Raw genomic sequence first — 19,506 nt, forward strand, 5'->3', positions numbered from 1 at the left:
TTGTCACTGTCATATCTGACAGAAGCTTACAGTCATTTTACTGAGAGAGATGTCATAATTACCTAGGCAATCTACTCCAGTGCTTAATTATCCTTATTCTTAGAAAGTTTTTACAAATTCTTGCCTTGGTCTTCCTTACAGCCCATTACCTCTTGTCCTGCCTCTGTAGCCCATGAAGAACAGATGGCAGTCACATCAAGTATTCCCCAAGGACACATTCCTGAAAAGAGCAAGGTAGCATGAGCATATTTTCCCATAAGAAGTAAGGATGGGGTAAATGCATACAGGGATTTAACTACACATGGTTTAAAATCACAGGGAGCAGGACCACTGGGAGGAGAGTCTCTTTTCTGCTGCTGTCCTTTCAGCATGGATCATTGTTCTGAAAAGTATCATCTGTACCATCTATGAGACAATGCCCAAGAAAGCTCTTGCAGTGTAAGCATTCTTTATGTCTCTTTCTGGACAGTTGCATCTTCATCATCTTCCTGAAAATCAAAGGCAATCCATCATAGGTGGGGGACATTAAAAATGGGGCAAGTATGGTGGTGAGTGGAGCACTGCATTAAATGGTCAGCAGCAGAACCTTTAAGTAGTGGACAGAGAAAGAGAGGGCAATGACATGCCACTGTCCACATGCCTAAATGTCTACTGAACCCTTCTACACAGATAGAAACAATCATGGTTTTCCCAGTTTTCTCCCTCCTGCGAGCCATCCAACAATTATTTGCTCTGCCTTTTGTTGATCTTCATATTTACAAGTAGTGAAATGGGTTGACAGAGATGATCTGCTCACTCTTTATTTTGTGGATCATACTATATTTCTACTTTCTGAAGGGATTGGCTGCCTGAACTATGAGGTTTTTTTTACTTTGATCTAATTATCTCACTATTCTTAATATATACCTCAAATTTGACTGTAGAATGGGGGTGAACAAATGCATGGGAGAGGGTAAAGGGTGAAGGTGGCCATGGGAATAGGTAAAGGTGTGGCTGCTGTGTGCCTTTGGAATGGACTCCATATGCCTCTCACCCCCGTGTGGTAAGAGCAGTGTTTTTCCATCCCTCTGGCATGGGACTTTTGCTGAGGAGCTCACATGGAGACAGGGAGAACTCGCCCTGTGTGGTGGCTGTATGCATGAGAAGTGATTAATCACTCATCCTTCTGAGACAACTGAACAAGTTGTCTCAGAGGGATCATCCCTCTGATCCCTCACACTGACCAAGCCCTGTACAGGGGACAGCAGTTTACAGGGATGGCTTTGTCTTGCAATCCAGTTGCAAAATAGCTGGCACTTCACAACTGCTGGGGCTGCTGCCAAGGGCAGTCTGAGAAGTCACAACCCTCTTCTCCATAGACTCCTCACTGCTGTGCTCTCCCTGGAGGTTTATGGCATGGGGCACGGGCTGCACCCAGGCAGTGGTGGCAGCAGGAGGCACTGACGATGGGACAGCTCCTTCCTTCTGGCAGGTGGTGTCATGGTGATAGGAAACCAGCTCATTGCTGAAGTTGACCCTCTCCACAGGGGATTCAGGTGTGCCACAGCAGCAGCACTGGCAGCCCAAGAGATTGCTGAAAGCCCTCCTGAAGTCTGCGTTGAAAGCATAGATGACTGGATTCACTGAAGAGTTGGCCCAGCCAAACCACACAAAGACATTGAAGGTGGTTTGGCCAATACAGAGTGACTGCCCTTCAGGGTCCTCCTGGAGGCTGGGCTGGCAGAAAGGCAGCAGGCAGTTCAGCAGGAAGAAGGGCAGCCAGCAGCAAACAAAGACTCCCATTATGATAGAAAGGGTCTGCAGCACCCTGGTCTCCTTGTGCAAGGATCTCCGCAGAGAGGATGTGGGCTCCTTGCCAGGAGCCGGCCACTGCCCCCCTGCTCTCTCAAGGGTGGAGATGCGGCGGATCTGGGCCTGGGCAATTCTGTAGATTCTGGTATAGGTGATGATCATTATGGCCACGGGGATGTAGAAGCTGATAAGGGAGGAGGTGATGGCATAAGTGCGGTTCAACCTGACATCACAGCGGGGCGTCCCAGGTAGCCAGGAGCCTGGATCTCTACTGTCCTTGGCTTTATGCCAGTGCAGCTGCACAGGGATGAAGGAGATGAGGATGGAGAGAACCCAGGCCATGGCTATCATGGCACAAGCGAGGCGCTGCGTCATCCTGCGCTCATAGCGAAAGGGGCTGGCGATGGCCCAGTACCGGTCCAGGCTGATGATGCAGAGGTGGAGGATGGAGGCGGTGGAGCACATGATGTCGAAGGCCACCCAGGTGTCACAGAAGTGGCTGCCAAAGAGCCAGGAGCCTCCAGCCACCTCAGTGACCGCCTTCCAGGGCATCACCAAAAGGGCCACGCAGAGGTCCGAGATGGCCAGTGACAGCACGAACCAGTTGGTGACCTTGTTGCGGAGGTGGCGGAAGCGCAGGATGGCGAGGCACACGAGCGCATTGCCCAGCAGCGTGCTCAGCACCAGGGCGCCCAGCAGGCACCCGGTGAGCGCCCGCAGCACCCACGGGCCGGCCCCCGGAGCCGCGATCCCCATCGGGGGCACTGCCCCGGCCCCCCCGGCCGCTCCTGCCGGCGGGACAGCGCCCGAGGCGGCGGCGGGACCCTCCCCGGCCAGCGGCTGTGCGAGCGGCCGCCCGCGGGGGGCATCTCTGCCCGCCGCCCTCGGCGTGTCCCGCGGCGGCCCGGGCTGTCCCGGGCTACTCACCCGCCGGCTGCCGGGGCCTCGCCTCCCGGCTCGCCGCCGCCGCTCCCGGGGGCCGGAGGGAGGGGGCCGTCCCGCCGCGGCCCCTCGGCGGCGGAGCGGGGCCGGGCTGGGGCTGGAGCAGCCGCGCGTTCCGCCCGCAGCGCCGGGACCGAGCGGCGGCAGCAGCCCCGGGCCGAGCCGGTGCCCGCGGCCCCCGCGCTGCCGGACCGAGCGGGGGCTGCCCGGGAAGGGATGGAGCGCTCTTCCCAAGCGCGCGGGGGGAGCTTTCCCCACAGCATCGCCCTAGGAAGAGCCCTCTGCCAGTCCTCAGCCTGTACTTGTCCAAGTGTCCGGGGCGAGGCAGGACCTGGCGCTCTCCAAGCGTCTCCTTTTGGAGACCGCGATCACATCTCAGCTTGGTTAGAGAGCAGGATGTCACTTCGTGTCGTTTCCATCCACTGGGAATGCGCTCAGATCTGGCTGTCAGAATCTGTTTTCACCAAAATAGTATTGTGCCGTTTATTTTTTGGTTTGAAATTTTATGTAATGAAACCAAAAGCACAGAAACCTAAGATCTCTAGTTTGGATCTGGTGCATTTTGGCAATAAGTTGTTCACAGCACCCAAACCCTGCCTCTCTATTTTTCAGCCAAAGGTGTCTTCTGATGTATTTTCTATTTATTATTATAATAATATGCATACTGTCATATAAATGTGTATAATTACTGCACATACTTACAGCCTACATTCAATAAAGTATCCTCATGCAAATAGGGCATAATCCTTCATTTTCAAAGAATTTGCATGGTAATCCTGTCATGAGAAAAAAGAGATTAGGACATGAATAGAAAATACCAGTTAATGCAATTAATTGACATGGGAAGCAGGTATTTATTTTTACATGAGGTATTTTTTTATTTCTTTGCCTCTTAATTAAAACTACTCCAGTCACTAGTTCCAATACAAATAATTTTCAAGCAGTATCTGATTTCCATTGTATTCTTATGATATTTCTGGTAATTAGTAAAGAGAGTGGAAAATTTTAAAATAAACCTTGAACAACATAGCTGGCAGCTTACCCTGTTAAAAAAAATCAGCATATTTAAACTCAACTAGTTGGATTGTACCATTTCATAACAGATTGTTAACACTTGGTCCTGTTTTTCTTTGTGCCTGGGACATCACAGTCTTCATTAAGCAGCCCACTGTGTTATTTCTGCTATGATACTGAAAACTGGAATACATTTCTTATTAATGTGTTTATCTGTAAGACTAACTCATAATTCAAACAACTGCTGGAGAATCTTCTCTAATTAAATATATACTTTGTTAAACAGTAGGAGCTATAAAAATAACATAGGCTGGCATATAAGAGCCAACTCCACTTTTGTCTTATTTGGAACCATCTGTAATTCCACATACGTGGCTTTTGCTAACATCTGCAAACCACAGTAGGTCTCTGATGTTCACTCCAGTAGTAAGGACTACATCTTAGTTTGTAAGAATTAACTACACACTTGCTAATTTGACTCGATACATTTATGTAGCAATCAATAAAATGACCCCAAAGGACAGAACATATTTGTGAAGGATTGTAAGTGGGACAGTGGCTGGACCTAAGGCAATACAGCACTGAAAAGGAAAGAGCAATGCTTTTGCATATTCAGCAGACAGTAGTGCTGCAGGGCTCTGTAGCACAAGGTAGCCAGCATTCTCCATATTAAAATAACTCTGTGTATCTCCTGTTCCCAGAATCACATTATGCTCTGTGAATATCTCTGGCTCCTTTTTAGCATGCATTATGAAGGAGAGCGTATATGATGATGCTGGTTTTTGTGTATATCTGTGAGTGCCTCACCTCAAAATTTTGTAGCTGTTGGTTGAAGTAAAATCTGGTTGACCAATCTCAAGAGATATATTTCTGATTGTTGTAATTAAAGTAGGCATCTAGGCTGAAGTCAGAACCCCTACTAATATCCTCACTGATAGGAAGGTTGTAGTGTGGACTCAACCCTTACTAAACACAATAGAATCTGCACAGAGAGAGACATTGTGAGTGCTCTTACCATGAAGAAAACATCAACAGGCACATTCATTTTCTTAGATACCAGAGGATCCAAGTGGAAAATGTAAATGCTTAAGAAACTATACAGTGAGTCAGTGGCAAAGACAGAAATAGAAGCATTGCCCTGCTTTTATTCCTATATTGGGTTGGAAGGAGTGAAGTGTAAGCTTATGGGAGAGGGAGGAAAGAAAAACACAGGGGAAAACACAACACTGTGTGAAAAAAAGTGAGTGAGGTGAGTTGCAAATGCTGTAAGCTTTGATTTTAACTATTTCTTGAATTTATCTTACTTGGGATAGAACAGGAAAGCTCTGGGCAAAATAATGCAAAAGATACTGATGGAATAGGTAAATCAGCCTCTCGTGACTTCCGAAAATTTGCGAGCTTGTTCCATCTGTGAAAAATATAAACCTATCCAGAGAATATATGTAAGACATATTGCAATGTGTATATAAGGCTTGATACTGTATGTTTTTTAAATGCAATCACTGCATTTAAAATCTCTTTCCCTCCAAGAAGAGATTTATATAAGAAACAAAAATCAGTTTCCTTCTCCTTCCCCTTTCTTTCTTCTTGTCTTACTTCTCCCCTATAAAATTACCTCATTCTAGACTAAGTGCTCACATGTTTTATAGCACATATGACTAAAAGAAGCCCTTATTCAGAAATTAAAACTGAGCCTTTAACAGTTTACTACTGACTGCATTTGGAGCTGATTCCACAGTCAAGCTTACTACATGCCAGCTGGACAACTGAGGTTAAAACTCAGGGCTCAAACAGGACATGGTAATTCAACCCAAGCCTCAAGGTGCCTCCTGGAAGGGCACTGCCTTTGTCATGACCTGTGCTGTGTTGCCACAGCTGGCTGGGGGGAATAGCAGGGTCTGCTCTGTGCCTGGGAGCTGTGTGCAGGGTTAGTGCCAGTGTCACTGATGCTGTGTGCAGGGTTGGTGCCAATGTCACTGATGCTGTGGGCAGGGTCAGTGCCAGTGTCACTGATGCTGTGGGCAGGGTTAGTGCCAAGTGTCACTGATGCTGTGGGCAGGGTCAGTGCCAGTGTCACTGATGCTGTGGGCAGGGTCAGTGCCAGTGTCACTGATGCTGTGTTTGCTCATACAGGCAGTGGCTGGAGGCTGCAGCCACATTGATCCAGTGTCAGCATTTCTGCTTTGTCAAATGAATGTAATACCAAAGTGGTTAATTAAATAGTTAATTCAATTTTGAGATCTTGTCCAAATGCGTGAGGATTATTATCATAAACTTCGGGAAGTGGTGTCAATTTTTAGTATGTGGTCAGAATTTCAGACAGCCACAACATTGCATTTTGTTTTGTGTTCATTTATTTCAGAGATTTAGTGAAACAGAGCCTATGAGCAAGCTGGCAAGCTGTCTAGCACCTGGGAGATGTGATATTTGATAGGCTGAATTCCAGTTTTTCATAAGGAGCATTTCAGTCTCTCATCTTGTTACAAGGGTGCACACAGCCTGTGCCAGAACAGCTTGGACTGCACAGTCACACTGCATGAGCATGGAGCACAATTGCTTCCTGAAGGGAAGATACTGCCACTGCCACTAGTAAGGCTTGGTGCTTGGAAAGCTATGTTTGAGGATTAGCAGTGGTTCAGTACAGAGAAAATAAGCAAGGCAGAAGTGATGCCAGGAGGCAGATAAAAGCCCTTTGAAGGGTTCACAGCCCTATATTCACTCTTCTTTCTCTGAAAATTTCACTTCTCTATAATCTATCCAACACATATTTTAGAGCAATCTTTGGATTCCTCTCACTCATTTGACAGCACAAATTTTCTCTTACCTAAGTTAGGGTATGAGCCCATACTGGCAAGCCTAATTTACCCACTTACTGCAAGCTTGGGGCTGGACCAGAGCATGTAAAGTAACTGGGCATTGATGCTCAAGGATACTTACAGACTTGCAGGCACAACAGATAAGGTTCCACAGCCTACACTTACCACTTTGGAAATTTATTCAGATTCAAATTCTTGTTCTTAATATGCAAATTAATCTGGGTTTCCCCAGGCTTCATGCTGGTAAAGGCCACAGAAAATGTTCACAGTAAAGATCACGATAATAATAACTACTTGGTAATTACCCCTGGTCAGAAACAAACCCATCCTGAAGGAGTCCCTTGGTTACAATCTTTGCCCCAGAAGTTCCAACAGCTCACACACCTTGCCACCTAGCGCTCCATGTTCCTTCTTCAGCAAGGACGGAGCAAATTTGTGTTTGAATAAAAACCAGATAAACAAAAGCCCTTGTTTGTAGTATATGCTTCTTTTCCTGTGGTAGAGCATGCCAAATATCAGGTGCACTGGTATAGCTTGATTGCATGATAGGTACTTTCCTGGAGACACCCCTATTTAGACTGGGAACAGGTCTCTGTCAGTTCTTCCTTGATGCTCCATCTATGGAAACAATTACACAGAGAAATGGAGGCAGTGTGTATGGTTGGTTCTTAAGACTGGGTCAGGATGAAATAAGTATAATGTACATAACGCCCTTGGGAACTGAAAAATGAGAAGTGTTACACTGTCACACTGTTCAGCCACAGCCATCATCTAATAACTCCATTTACAGCAGTGTTGGATTGGGACACTTCACTGATAAGCATAACATGAAAAACTTTATAGAATAATTCAGCAGCACAAGCCCTCAGTGCTGTCTGGAATATAGCACAGGCTATGTGTAGGATGCAACACTGCATAATTAGAAGGTGATATTTCTTTGTAGTAAATATATGCTTTTTTTTTCTCAGTTCCCTCATTCCTGTCCATCCATGATGCCAAATGTTCATGTTGGTTTGTACATATAGACAAATAGACAAACATTTCTTAGCAAATATAATTAACAAATGTCCTTAATATATAATACACTTTAAAAGTTTCTCTCCTTTTGCACTGCCTGTGATTAGTCCTACTCCTACTGGTTGTGCCTGGCTGCAGCATTTCCTGAGGGATTGTCTGCCAGTTAAGTGCAGCTTAAACACACTGCAGTAAATTGAACCTTACCCTTTCCAACTTTCCAACCACTCCCTCTTATTCTGTTTGCCCAAGATAAGGGAGACTTGTTCTTTTAAGGATAAACTCCTTTTAACTATTATTTCGGACCTGGTTCAACATTCACAAGCAGTGCTTTGTAAACTGAGGTAGGCAGCTCTTGCTTCCAGCTATACATTCCTGTATCTATCTTCCAGCTTCATGTGCTGTGAAAACAGCAGAATTGCTAGGACAGTAATGTCAAAAAAACACGGCAAAAATAAAAAATAAGGTTATTTTTCATCCATAAGACCCATTCATACAAATCTTGTCACTGAAAACTGTTCACTCATTTGCTCTTGTACATTCTGTAACAATTTCTTCAACTTTCTATGAAAGGTTTGATAGCTTCTATGCTGGTCATATCTCAAGAAAATAATTTATAATAAAATCCAATTAAAAGTTTTCATCTGCAAATAATCCTAAGCCCCTTTCAGCTTCCCTTGAGTTCAGGAGGAAAGACTCTTTCAAGTTTCATCTTAGTGGACTTTTTTTCTTAGAGTACTTCTCTTGCCACTAAATTTATCAAAGAGAATTCAAAAGCACCCAGGTGCTGATGCTCAGTCTCGGCAACATTTTAGAGTCATGCTGTATATTCATACATAGCATCTGTAGGTTCAGGGCAAATTAAAATCAGATCAACTAGATTATTCCTAAATATTTAATGTGAACTTACCTTATGAAGAGGATGTATTTGGAGAATAAAAAGACAGACTCCTCACTGTAATACACTCAGTGTCATACACTCCCCAATGTGTATTACAACATTATTTTAAAATTTTATTACAGAATATAAATCAAATATTACTTGGCAAAAAAAAAATCCCATGTATTACTTTTCTTCCTGCTTTTGCTTTATCAGCCACAGAAGTAATTTTATCTGTATTAATGACAGTAAGCAAACAGCACAAGACGGAGACAGGAATTTGTTGTAATCACCATAGGGGAGAACTAAAAAATATTTATCAACAACATATTGATGTTAGAAAAGTAAACACTCTTATTGCACATGACCATACAGTTGGTAGGAAAAGTGCAAAGTAAAATCCCTGCAGCTGAATGAACTCTCACAAAAAATGGGTACTGCTGTAGGCTAAGAACCATGCTGCTATCCTGCCTAAAAACCAGAAAGTTTTTAAAACCTTCAAAACCAGTTGAGACTGAATATATGTGATTCAAAATTAGTGGATGAAATATGTGAAAGAATAATTGCTCTTGGTCTTCTAAACCCCTTATAGAAACCCAAAAGAGGTAGGTTGAGAACAACTGGCCAAAATGTTCTCAGGGACAGGAGAAATGGGCTCAGATCTCCTCCTCATTCAGTGACCCCCTTTTCACTTCATCCCAAAAAGATGCCTCCCCTAACAACACGGAACTACTGCCTGAGCAAGTGACAATCTCAGGCTGAGAAACATGAGGTCCTGTGTTGCCTGTTGACACTTACTTGTTCCTTTTCTTCTGCTTCATCTGTGTCTGTTCTCTGCCCATCTTTGTGCATCTCAACGGGTGAATTTGTACAAAAAGGAAGAGAAAACTTGAAGTCTCTGTGAACCCATCCTGAGGTTTCTGGCAGACATGGACAGAGACTGTGGATCAGGTAAGTAAGTGTCTAATTGGTTAACTGGATAGAAAGAGGAAAGCAAAAGAGTTTTGCATCATAACAGAAGTGGATTTTAAATTTCTTTCATTAATATCTTCTACATTGTTAAGAACCTGTGTGATGACAAATCTGTTTTGGATGTGGTAATAAATACTTCTGTTTGTTTCCATTTTAACCTGGTTTCAGATAAGGTGATTTCTAGGGAACTTTCCATCAATATGGATTTAATGGTATTTAATCCAGGAGCATTTGGATACATTGGAGTCTTTGGCTTTTCTGTATTTTGATGATAATAGTCAGAAGGAAACAGAAGTCTATATATAGGTATATCATCTAATTAGCCCTCTCTGGCAGTGGGAAACATGGAGGTTACATGGAAGGAGAGATTTCCAGTGGCTGTCAGGCTCCTGGTGCCTAACAGAGCAATGACAGCTACAGCTTAGCCTATAGAAGTGCTCAGGGTGGTTTTGGCACTGTTTGAACCACCACAAGTATAAATATACATAAGCAAAGTAATACAGACTGAACTGCCTTAATATAGGTATACAGAGTGTTTGATCCACAGGCAGTGTAATTTAATTCTAGGACTGCAGCAGGACTGGGAGTGTGCCAAGGAGAAGCTTTCAGTGTGCAGGAGTCTGCCAAACAACTTAATTAATTGTTAGTTACACTCTGCGATGAGATCTTGTCCAGAGGGCTTTGTATTAAAAGTGCAAACTGCTGTTAGTGGGGTGCAAGATGTTCTTTCCAAAACAGCATTTCCAAAGGAGTGAAAGCCCTGGGAGTGAACTGCCAGAGATCACAACTATATTGCAAATAGAAGAACATCTGAGGTTTTGGGAGCCCTAGGGAACAGCTCTTCCTATACATTGATTTGAGGAAGCCATTCCATGTTTTAGTTACAGAAGTAATAAAACAGCTCTGAGAAATCATCAGCTGTATATTGGTTATGGGTGTACCTGTTAAGTGGGTATTTCAGTTAGCAGCATTGATTGCACAAGAGTTAGACTAATATTTGAATCCTTGTTTTGTTGTCCTTTTGATAATGAGAAGTTAGTGATGGGCATTGGCTTATTAGTGGTACAGTTTGTAGTTTAGGTTTTTTTACAGACTAGTGTTGTTTCTCAGTCTTTGGGAACAAATTATAAATTGCAGTTTCTCATTCATAATCCACTATTTAGTCCCACTTCTTCCCTGTAGATTGTTCACAACATTCTACAGACTACCTGCTCATCCTTGCTCATTCAAATCAGACTGAGCTGAACTGGCTGAACATTTGCCTGACGATGGGAAGTGCTGAATTAATTCCCTGCTTTATTTTGCTTGTGTGCACAGCTTTTTCTTTACCTGTTAAACTGTCTTTATCTCAACCTATGGATTTCCTCATTTTTACACCCCCCCCATCCCACAGGGAGATTGAGTGAATGGCTGTGTGGGCCTTAGCTGCTGTCTGGGATTAAACCACAGCAGTCCTGGAGGTGGAAATCAATGCAAATCCAATGAAGCAAATGGTCTAATTTTGTGCAACACAATATACTATCCTTTGGAAGCCCTGGCACAATTACCAGCTACTCCTGCTGCACTGACTGAAATCAGTGCACCATAAGCCAGCCCTGTGTTACACCCTCAGGCCAGTCTCCATTTCACTCAGCTTGTTTAACATCTGGGACTGCTTTGCTGCTGCTGCACTAATGAAATCACTGAGGTCTGTTCAAGGGTGACTGCCACAGAGCATCCCAGGTAAACAATGAACACTCTGTTGAGAATGAGCAGAGATGCTCTCTGGATCTGAGTGTTTCCTTTAACCTGATCTCACTGGTAAAAGCAGGAGAGCCCCTGTAGCACCCAGGATGTGTGTTCACTCAGCAGGCAGTGATCAGTCTGCACAAGTCTGAGATGACCTGAATCACAGTGGAGAACAAAAAGCCTACCATCTTAGTTACAGCAAAGCCGTAATTAGAAAGCTTTAGCTAACAAAAAAGCTTAATTAGTTCATCTTTGTTAATGGTTTCTTTCGATCAAAGTAGCATACAAAGTGTTCTTACAAGCAGTTCAGCTGGCATATTCGAAGGATAGGCAATCCTGGAAATATTTATTGGGTATTTTTGCAAGCAGCTGAGGTCAATGGTCCTTTATATTTGGCACAGCTGCAGCTGGATGAGGCTGCATGCTTGCTATCAAGATAGTCAAATCAAATTTGAGATCATAACTATTAGCCAGTTACTCTGTCAAAAGTCAAAAAGGGTGAGATCAGACTTCCTTGTTGCATGTATAACACCGGTGTTGCACATCTGACCTCAAAAGTGCAGTTACAAGATGACAATAAAAAAAAATCACTATTTTTAAAATTTGAGCAAAACCCAAACTTTATACTGCAAAGTGCTAAGAAGTCACAACACAATGAAATGCATCAATTTTTTATTTAGGTGAAGAATCTCAGTCTAAACCTTTCTTTCCAAAATGCTCACAATTTTTAGGGAAAAAAAAAAAAAGTTAAAAGAGAGGCTGTTCCTTCCTCGTGGTGGGTCACACTTCCCTCTGGGCATGGCCTTGCCTGCCTTTAAAGGCAAGGCCCTCCAGCACACTGGAGCACCCTCTAAGGTGGGGATATTAAATGGAGAAATTTTTGGCCAGGGATTTCCAGGACAATGGCACTTGTCTTGCTACAAAGTAAGTATTTACTGTTGGAATGCCTAAGTAATCTGTTGGGTTGGGGTGTTTTTTGTGTTTGTCCAGGATGAGGGGTAGCCTACAAGAGCAAGCATGGGACCTTACGGTGTTACTGTTTTTCTGGGCACTTGAAGCCCCTTTACCTCTTCTTTGACTTGTGGCCTTGCTCTCCTGCCAGGCCGAAGGGACTGTAATAATTTGGTTTTTCTCTGAGAAATGTGGTGGGAAACAGAGCTGATGGGACCTGTACATGCCCTCCATCCGCCACTCCAGCGTTAACCTGGAGTATGACATCCCATCCCTTGCTCAGGAGAGGATTCACCCCAGGATTTTGAAGTGCCGATGTCATTTCCCTTTTCTCCCCGTCCCGTTTCCCCAGAGCTCAGGTAGGTCCTGTCTCCTCCAAAAAAGCGATGCTGCGCTGCCCTGCCCTGCCCGTCCCTCGTGCCCACAGCTCGGCCGCCGCGGGCGCAGCGGTGCCGGGGCTCCCCGGGCCCTCCGCTCTGAGCCCGCCTCTGTGCCGTGCGTGTGCCCGGCTGCCGGGACAGTTCCCTCAATCCCAGCCCGGGCGGCTCTGGGGCAGGGACGGAGGGATGAGGCGGCCGGGCTGGGCTTTCCGCAGCCGCGGTACATCGGCGGAACGCGGTACATGCTGTGAGCCCCTAGGTGGAACACGGTACCGGGGGCGGGGGCGCGGCCTCCACAGCGCCCCTGGCGGGCGAGGCCCCGTCTGGGTGGCATCTCTATGGTTCCGGGTGCGGCCCTGCCGAGAGGGCGAGCGGGCGGGCGCTTCCTGCCCGGCCTCTCTATGGTGACTTTCCGGAGGGAAGGGCCGCCGCCGGCGCCGCGCGCCTGCGTGTGCCGGGCCCGCCCGCCCCCCGCCGAGGCCGCTGCCCGACGCGCGGAGCGGCGCCGGCTGCCAGCGCTCGCGGCGCCGCCGGTGCGGAGGAAGGCGCGCGCGCCCCGGCCCCCGCCGCGCCCCCGGGGCTCCGCGGCGGCAAATGGTGGGGCCGGACGATGCCGGAGCTCCGGGCGGCACAGCCGTGTTTCCCGCGGGCCGGCAGGAGGCGGCGGAGGAAGAGGCGGCGGAGGAGGAGGAGGACGGGGAGCGGGATGGGAGCCGGGGCTCGAGCCGGCGAAGCGGCGGGCCGGGGCAGGAGCGGCTGCTGCAGCGGTACCTGGCGGCGCTCGGCCCCGCCGCGGCGGCGAGTGGGAAGCGCTGCCCGGAGAAGCCCGCGAACGGAGCCGCCTGCGCCGTGGGCCCCTGCGGGAGGATGACCAACGGGGACGTCGGCTTCCTGCTGCCGCCGCAGGAACCGCCGCCGCCACCCCCTCGGGCAAGACGGGATGAGCCGGGGCCGGAGGAGGAGGAAGCGAAACTGCAGAATGGGGGCTTCCTCCCCTGCCCGGCGGCAGGCGTCCCCTTGGGAACCGCCTTGGAAGAGCCGCTGAGGAGCTGCCGGCTGCGGAGCGAGGCGGAGCGGCGCGGGGGGGCGGCGGCCGAGAGTCCCTCGCCGCCCCGCAGCCCGGGGGGCGACGCCGGCAGCCGGGCGCTCGCCGCCCCCGCCGCGCGGACCTGCCGGGACCGGGCAGAGCCCAATGCCCTGCCCCCGGCGCCCCTCGGCTTCGCGGACGTGAACCTGAACTCCCGCAATACCTACGAGGTGAGCCGCCGCCGCAGCGCCCCGGAGCACCTGCCCCACGGAGGGACCGCGCCCGCCGAGCCGGCCCCGCCGCCGCAGGAGCCCGCGGAGAGAGCCCGGCACCGGGTGGGCATCGCCGGCGCCGGCAGCAGCTTCGCCGAGTTCTTCACCAGGTAAAGGAGCCGGCGGCGGGGCCGGTGAGGCTGTGCCCGGCAGAGCCTGGGGCCAGGGGGATGCGGGTCTGCCGGCCGGTCACTAGCGGCCGTGGGCTCTTGTGCAGGAGCGGGTCTCGGGTCAGCGGGGTCTTGCTGCTGGTCACATAGGGAAGAGCGGCTCCGACCCTGAGGAGCTCTTTCGCTAGGAAGCAGATACTGTTAGGGCAGGATAGAGGCTTTGGACGTGACAGTAAGATGATAAAGACCCTTTTACTACTACGAACTACATGGACTTCAAACTGGAATTTGCTTCCTGTACCAGGGCATATCGCTGTCTGAACGATCTCAGTGGTACTCATTAAACCGCTTGGAGAATAAAGTGAAAGTTGGTGGTGGTGGAAACGCCTTTCAAATCGTCGTGGAAATTCCCAAGTGTTATAAAGTGTTTCCTACTTGTTGACGGTGTAGATAGAGTTTACTTATTTAGTTCTAAGTGTGGCGTTGAAAACTTCAAGGACTATGCTTTGTGCTTGAATTGACTTCTGTTAAGTTTCTAGCACAAAACTGAAAGCTGTGGGACATCCAGCTTTGTTGCCTAGGATCTCTGTCGCATTACTCACTCTTTAGCATACTACACAGGAGGTGCAGCTGGACCATAATAATTTACAGCATACTCTATATTACCTTTATTATGTTTGAAGTGAGAATTTATTTTCCAGCAGTTTTAAGTCTCCCAAACTGAGGGGTTATAGTTGTTGTTCAAGTCACTCTGATAGGACAGTAGGTCTCTAAGTGTTTTAAGATGACAGAATAAGATTAATCTATTAACTGAAGAATTGAGATGGGAGAGATTTGATCTCAAAGTGGGATCCCAAATTGAGAAATGGGCTGCCTCTGCCAACTCTCAGGAAAGGGGGAGATGGTTTCTTGAGGATAAAGATAGTAGCAGTTGAAGAATAAGTTTGGTGCACCCACTTTGTTTCAGGGATGGACTGAGAGATTCCTGCTATTCCTACTATTCCATATTAGTGTTCTTCCCTCCCATGCGTTTTTTCTTTTTCCTCATGCTATGTGGACTGCAGTATGTTGTATTAGAGTAGCTCAGTTGGTTGGAGAATGGTGCTAATAAGGCTAAGGTTGTGAATTCAGTCCCTGTCTGAGCCATTCACTTAAAGAGTTGGACTCGATGATCCTTGTGGGTCCCTTCAAGTCGGAATATTCTGTGATATTACCTTCCTTTTGCCTCACTACTTGAGCACATCTACCAGTAACATTTGTGTTGTTGCTTTTTGCCCCAAATCAATAATTGATTGAAATTCTGAAGCATTTTCCTCATAGATTCTGTGGTTTAATGCCAGGTAGTAACTAAGCACTACACAGCTTCTTGCTTTCCACCCCCTTCACCCCTGGCCCAATGAAATGGGAAGGAGAATCAAAAGTAAAACTTGTAGGTTGATGTAAGAAAAATTTGTTAATTTAAGCAAAGTAAGATATAATTATAGTAGTAATAATGATAATATAAAGGAAAACTCAAGTGATGCACAACACAGTTGCTCACTACCCATTGATTAATGCCAGACCCTTTCCCCCCACACTGATCAGCCCCTTCTGGGTAACTCCCTCAGTTTATGTTCCATGCATTAGGTTTTTATAGTGTGGAATCCTTTTGGCCAGTTTGGATCGCCTGTCCCAGCTGTACTCCCTCTCAGCTTTTTGTGTACTTCCTCACTGGCAGAGCATGAGACACAGTCCTTGACTTAGGATAAGCACAACTTAGCAACAAACAAAACATCAGTGTGTTATCAACATTGTTCCGGTACTGAATCCAAAACAGAGCTCTGTACCAGCTATTGGGAAGAAATTAACTCTATCCCAGATAAAACCAGGACAATAGAAAAGTTTGAACTTGGTGTGCAGTAGAAGTGGTCAATATACATTGATATTTGCTCGTTTAGTAAAGGCTTGGGTAATAGATGGAAAAGTGTAATTGCTTCTATCCTGACAAAAGCTATAGTACAGACACCTTTAGTAAAGGCTTGGGTAATAGATGGAAAAGTGTAATTGCTTCTATCCTGACAAAAGCTATAGTACAGACACCTTAGTGGAAGAGTGGCTCTCAGGAAATCCCATTTCACAGTGCCTGACTGGCCCAGCTGGCTGTGCCTCTGGTATATTTGAGCTGGTGAGCAATACTGGCTACCTTCAGTTCTGCCTATACATTCATAAAAGAGCCTTAGTTACAGCTGATTTCATCTCATTGGCCAAAATGAAATTGACTAATGAAAGCTTCCAGTGATTTTCTTTAAATCCAAATTCAAAACTTGTCTTGCTTGATAGATTTGTCTCTAGATAAATAAATACTAGAGTTGGTAATATCTGTTATGAAAAGTGGTAATAAAACTTTTATAACTTTTTCAGTACTTAGTTCTTGTCTTCTCAACCTGTATTTCAAAAGCTTAGACTTCTCACTTTTATTTTGAACTGTCCAGATTAATTCAAAGCTGACAGTTGCCAATGTAAGTGGGTTATCCTATGGTTCTTAAAAAGAGGATGTCAGTAATGAGAACTGAAACGGTATAAAAAATTGTCCTGTGTTTGAATGTTTGTAGCAACTCTACTTCCTTGTGAAGTTCTCAGGAGAAGGTTGCTTTATTTTTGAATGTGCACAGGCTCATAAATGATGTTACTTCCCAGAGTTTGAGTTGTACCAAGTGGCTGGGTACCTGAGAGAGAGAGCAACTCGTTTGTGTTTTGTCAGAGTGTAGCTGCTCCCACAATGTAAAAAAAAAAAACCAAAAACAAACAAACCAAAAGGTACTGGATGTGCTACACAGGTAACTCAGCAACCTGGAGTATCTTATGTAGGATGTTTTGTGCTTGTAATGCTCTTTGTTGAGTTTGCAAACTGTCTAAAATTTGGCATTTCCCATTGTGTTTTTCTAATAGCCATAATTATATGGAAAGGATTCTAAAAGCTGGATGTTTCTTGCAGATACTTAAAAAAGAGAAGGCAAAGGAAGTCCTACTGCCTTCAGCTTTATTGTTGTAATTGCTGTGACCGAACAGTTTGATCAGACAGATCTGGGTTAGGAGGCTGCTGTTTCCAGCTGTTCCAGCTTGTTCCCAGCTCTTCAGTTATCAGACTGACCTGCTTCATAGTTCTTTGAAATAATCCATGTTAATTGTCTGTCTTCATTCACTGAACCAGAGAGAAAACTGATGAGGTGAGGTGGGGGAAAAAGCAAGCAGCTGTCATCAGATGCATCTTATCCAAACTCTGTGACAGGGAGAGTGGCTGTGCCCTTGAGATTGTCATTAGTAATTACTTTAAGATCCTGGGAAAGTTTGCATTGGTGACTAGGACCTTTTTTCAGGTAAGTGTTAGGTATGATATATGGCTTTGGAATCTTAAATTTTGTATTTGTGCCTAATCATTAAGCCTGTCAAATCAATACTAACAACTTCTAACAGAAAAATAATTGGTTTTGCTGTACATCTTGTTTCTCTTCACATGTGAAGTAAGATGCCACAAGTAGATGAGTATGAGGAGCAGAGTGTCATGGGAAGGAAAATTGCATGGCTATGGTCAGTCGTATCCACTGTGCTGCTGTTTTGGTCAGAGCAATAAATGGTTTCTTGGAAGTCACCTGTCACTGTTTTGTAGTCCTGTAGTGTATAATTCATAATGCAGTTATATACAGGCATTGTTCTTATGGTTTGTGGTCTTGCATAGCAGCTTACAAGGGCAATGCTCTGTTCTTGGGTTACTGGATCCCTGTTGGGTGCAGAATGGTTCAGTGAGCAGGAACATTGCGTGGACAGTTGAATTAAAGCCATGATTATTACCTTGATTACACTGTGCTCTAAATGTGCTGCTTTTGGGGACAGAGCAAAACAGTAAACCAAAAAGGTCAAGCAGCAGCAAGTAATCCAGGGCTGAGATAAAGACTTGATTCTGAACCTCTTCTAAAGATGAGTTCTACTTCGTAGTTCTCTATGTAGGTACTAGACATCTTTTCAGCTTGTGTAGATATTGTACCTTTCTGAATTGTGTATTTGTTAGACAAATTTAGGTATCTGGTAGTTGGCAAAGTTTCTTATTCCTTGATTCAAAGCTTACTCTTGACAACAGTGATATTTGCTTTTTTAGTGGTAGAGCACCATTTTCCCAAGTACTTGTGTTCCAGTATTCACCTAAGATTCACAATGGCATTAATTCATAACTGCCACTTCTTGTAGGTTCTTTGGAATGTGCTGTGAGAAATAGCTGTAAGAGGTTATAAGCATGTATGGCTAGTTGGCACACATATTCTTATGGAAAATGTCTTTAGTCTCTTACTTACTTCTTTCATTGCCCAGGGTGATTGTGTTTGTTGTCCAGAAGTTTTGAAAAATATTCACTTGAGGAGGTGATGGAAAGTCAAAAGAAGTCAGTATTTGTAGGCACAAAGCACTAAGAAATCACTGAAGCTCACATCTTTGTCTCCCTCTTTGTAAACACAGCCTTGAGTAGGTAGTCCTTCAAAAGCTGCTAATCTTCTTGCCTTTACAGGTGTCCTTGGCAGAGACTGGAGGGTTGCAGGGAGGTTCACTGAGTATTGTTACTCAGTACACAGTAGTGTCTCTAGCTACGTAGTTTATATTTCAATTTATTACTAAGTACCACTTGCAGCTCTTTGCACTACGTAGGCATCTACCTAGATGGGTCTTGTGAAAGTTTAGTACTAGAATCAGCGTATCTCTTAGAGAAAAGCTTTGCATGCATAAATCATCATGAAACTTCAGGGAATGTACTGTGCATCTATGGAGAAGAAAAATCTTTAGTGGACTTTTGATCAAAAATGAATCAAGTGGGAATGGGCTGTCCTTGTGATAGGTCTTCTAAACCTTCCATTCATGTAAAGATAAGAAAACAGATTGATGGGATCACTTCACAGTGCTTAATTTCTATTCTGCTGTTGCCTGTGCCTATATCTTGATCAGATCTTACTGAAAAAACCTGTGTGTTTTATTTTTGATTTTGGTATTGTTTTTACATTGTCCAGATTAAAACAAACCGAATGAAAAAAGTACAGCTATACCATCAATATATTGGAAAGATGATTAGAGAGAAGAGTTAAGGGAAAACTTAAAAGCTTCCCTGAGAAGCCATGAGGGCACCCTTCTCCTTTCTGTTTTTGGGTGCAGGTGTTTCTGCTTTCTATAAGTAATTTTGTAACCTAAGGGAAGAAATGGATACATATAATTGCTTTGAATTAAAGCTGATTGGAGAAAGTAAGCAAGAGTACCTGGACCCTAATCTGTGGGCAACTTCAAACAGTACTCTTTTTTTCCTGAATGAGACATAAGTAACTTGATAAAATAGGATGTGGCATTCATATTATCAAGTTGAGAAGCTCCTCTGTGGATTTTTCCTTGACATTCGTGAAGAATGATTTATTTTGTGATGTTGTGTTCACATGTTGACCAGTTTCTGACTTTCAGTGAGTGTTTCACCATAGGTAAGATGCTTTGCACCCATGGAATCAATTTGGTTAGGATGTCTGTTGACTAGCAAATCAAAGTGAAATTTCAGGAGCTCAAGCAGAAGAATGTTATGTTGATTTAGTTCTGGATAGGTTTCAGAA

General features: G+C 45.3%; 2 protein-coding genes across 3 annotated transcripts in view; one reads left to right on the top strand and one right to left on the bottom strand.

Annotated features, from left to right (window-relative positions):
- Window positions 1–210: 210 nt before the first annotated feature.
- Window positions 211–2,547, bottom strand: LOC115905167 (D(1)-like dopamine receptor). The gene has a single exon (XM_030951287.1). It carries the CDS (start codon window positions 2,545–2,547, stop codon window positions 1,249–1,251), a length of 1,299 nt encoding a protein of 432 aa, XP_030807147.1. The 3' UTR covers window positions 211–1,248.
- Window positions 2,548–13,011: 10,464 nt separating this feature from the next.
- TBC1D12 (TBC1 domain family member 12) overlaps window positions 13,012–19,506 on the top strand; it is a 40,520-nt gene continuing 34,025 nt past the window's right edge. For both annotated transcript variants that reach the window (XM_030950925.1, XM_030950926.1), the window contains exon 1: window positions 13,012–13,897. In XM_030950925.1, the coding sequence (XP_030806785.1) occupies window positions 13,083–13,897 (815 nt within the window). In that variant the 5' untranslated portion in view covers window positions 13,012–13,082. The remainder of the gene's footprint in view (window positions 13,898–19,506) is intronic.

This window comes from Camarhynchus parvulus, chromosome 6, assembly GCF_901933205.1.
Source record: "Camarhynchus parvulus chromosome 6, STF_HiC, whole genome shotgun sequence".
NCBI lineage: Eukaryota > Metazoa > Chordata > Aves > Passeriformes > Thraupidae > Camarhynchus > Camarhynchus parvulus.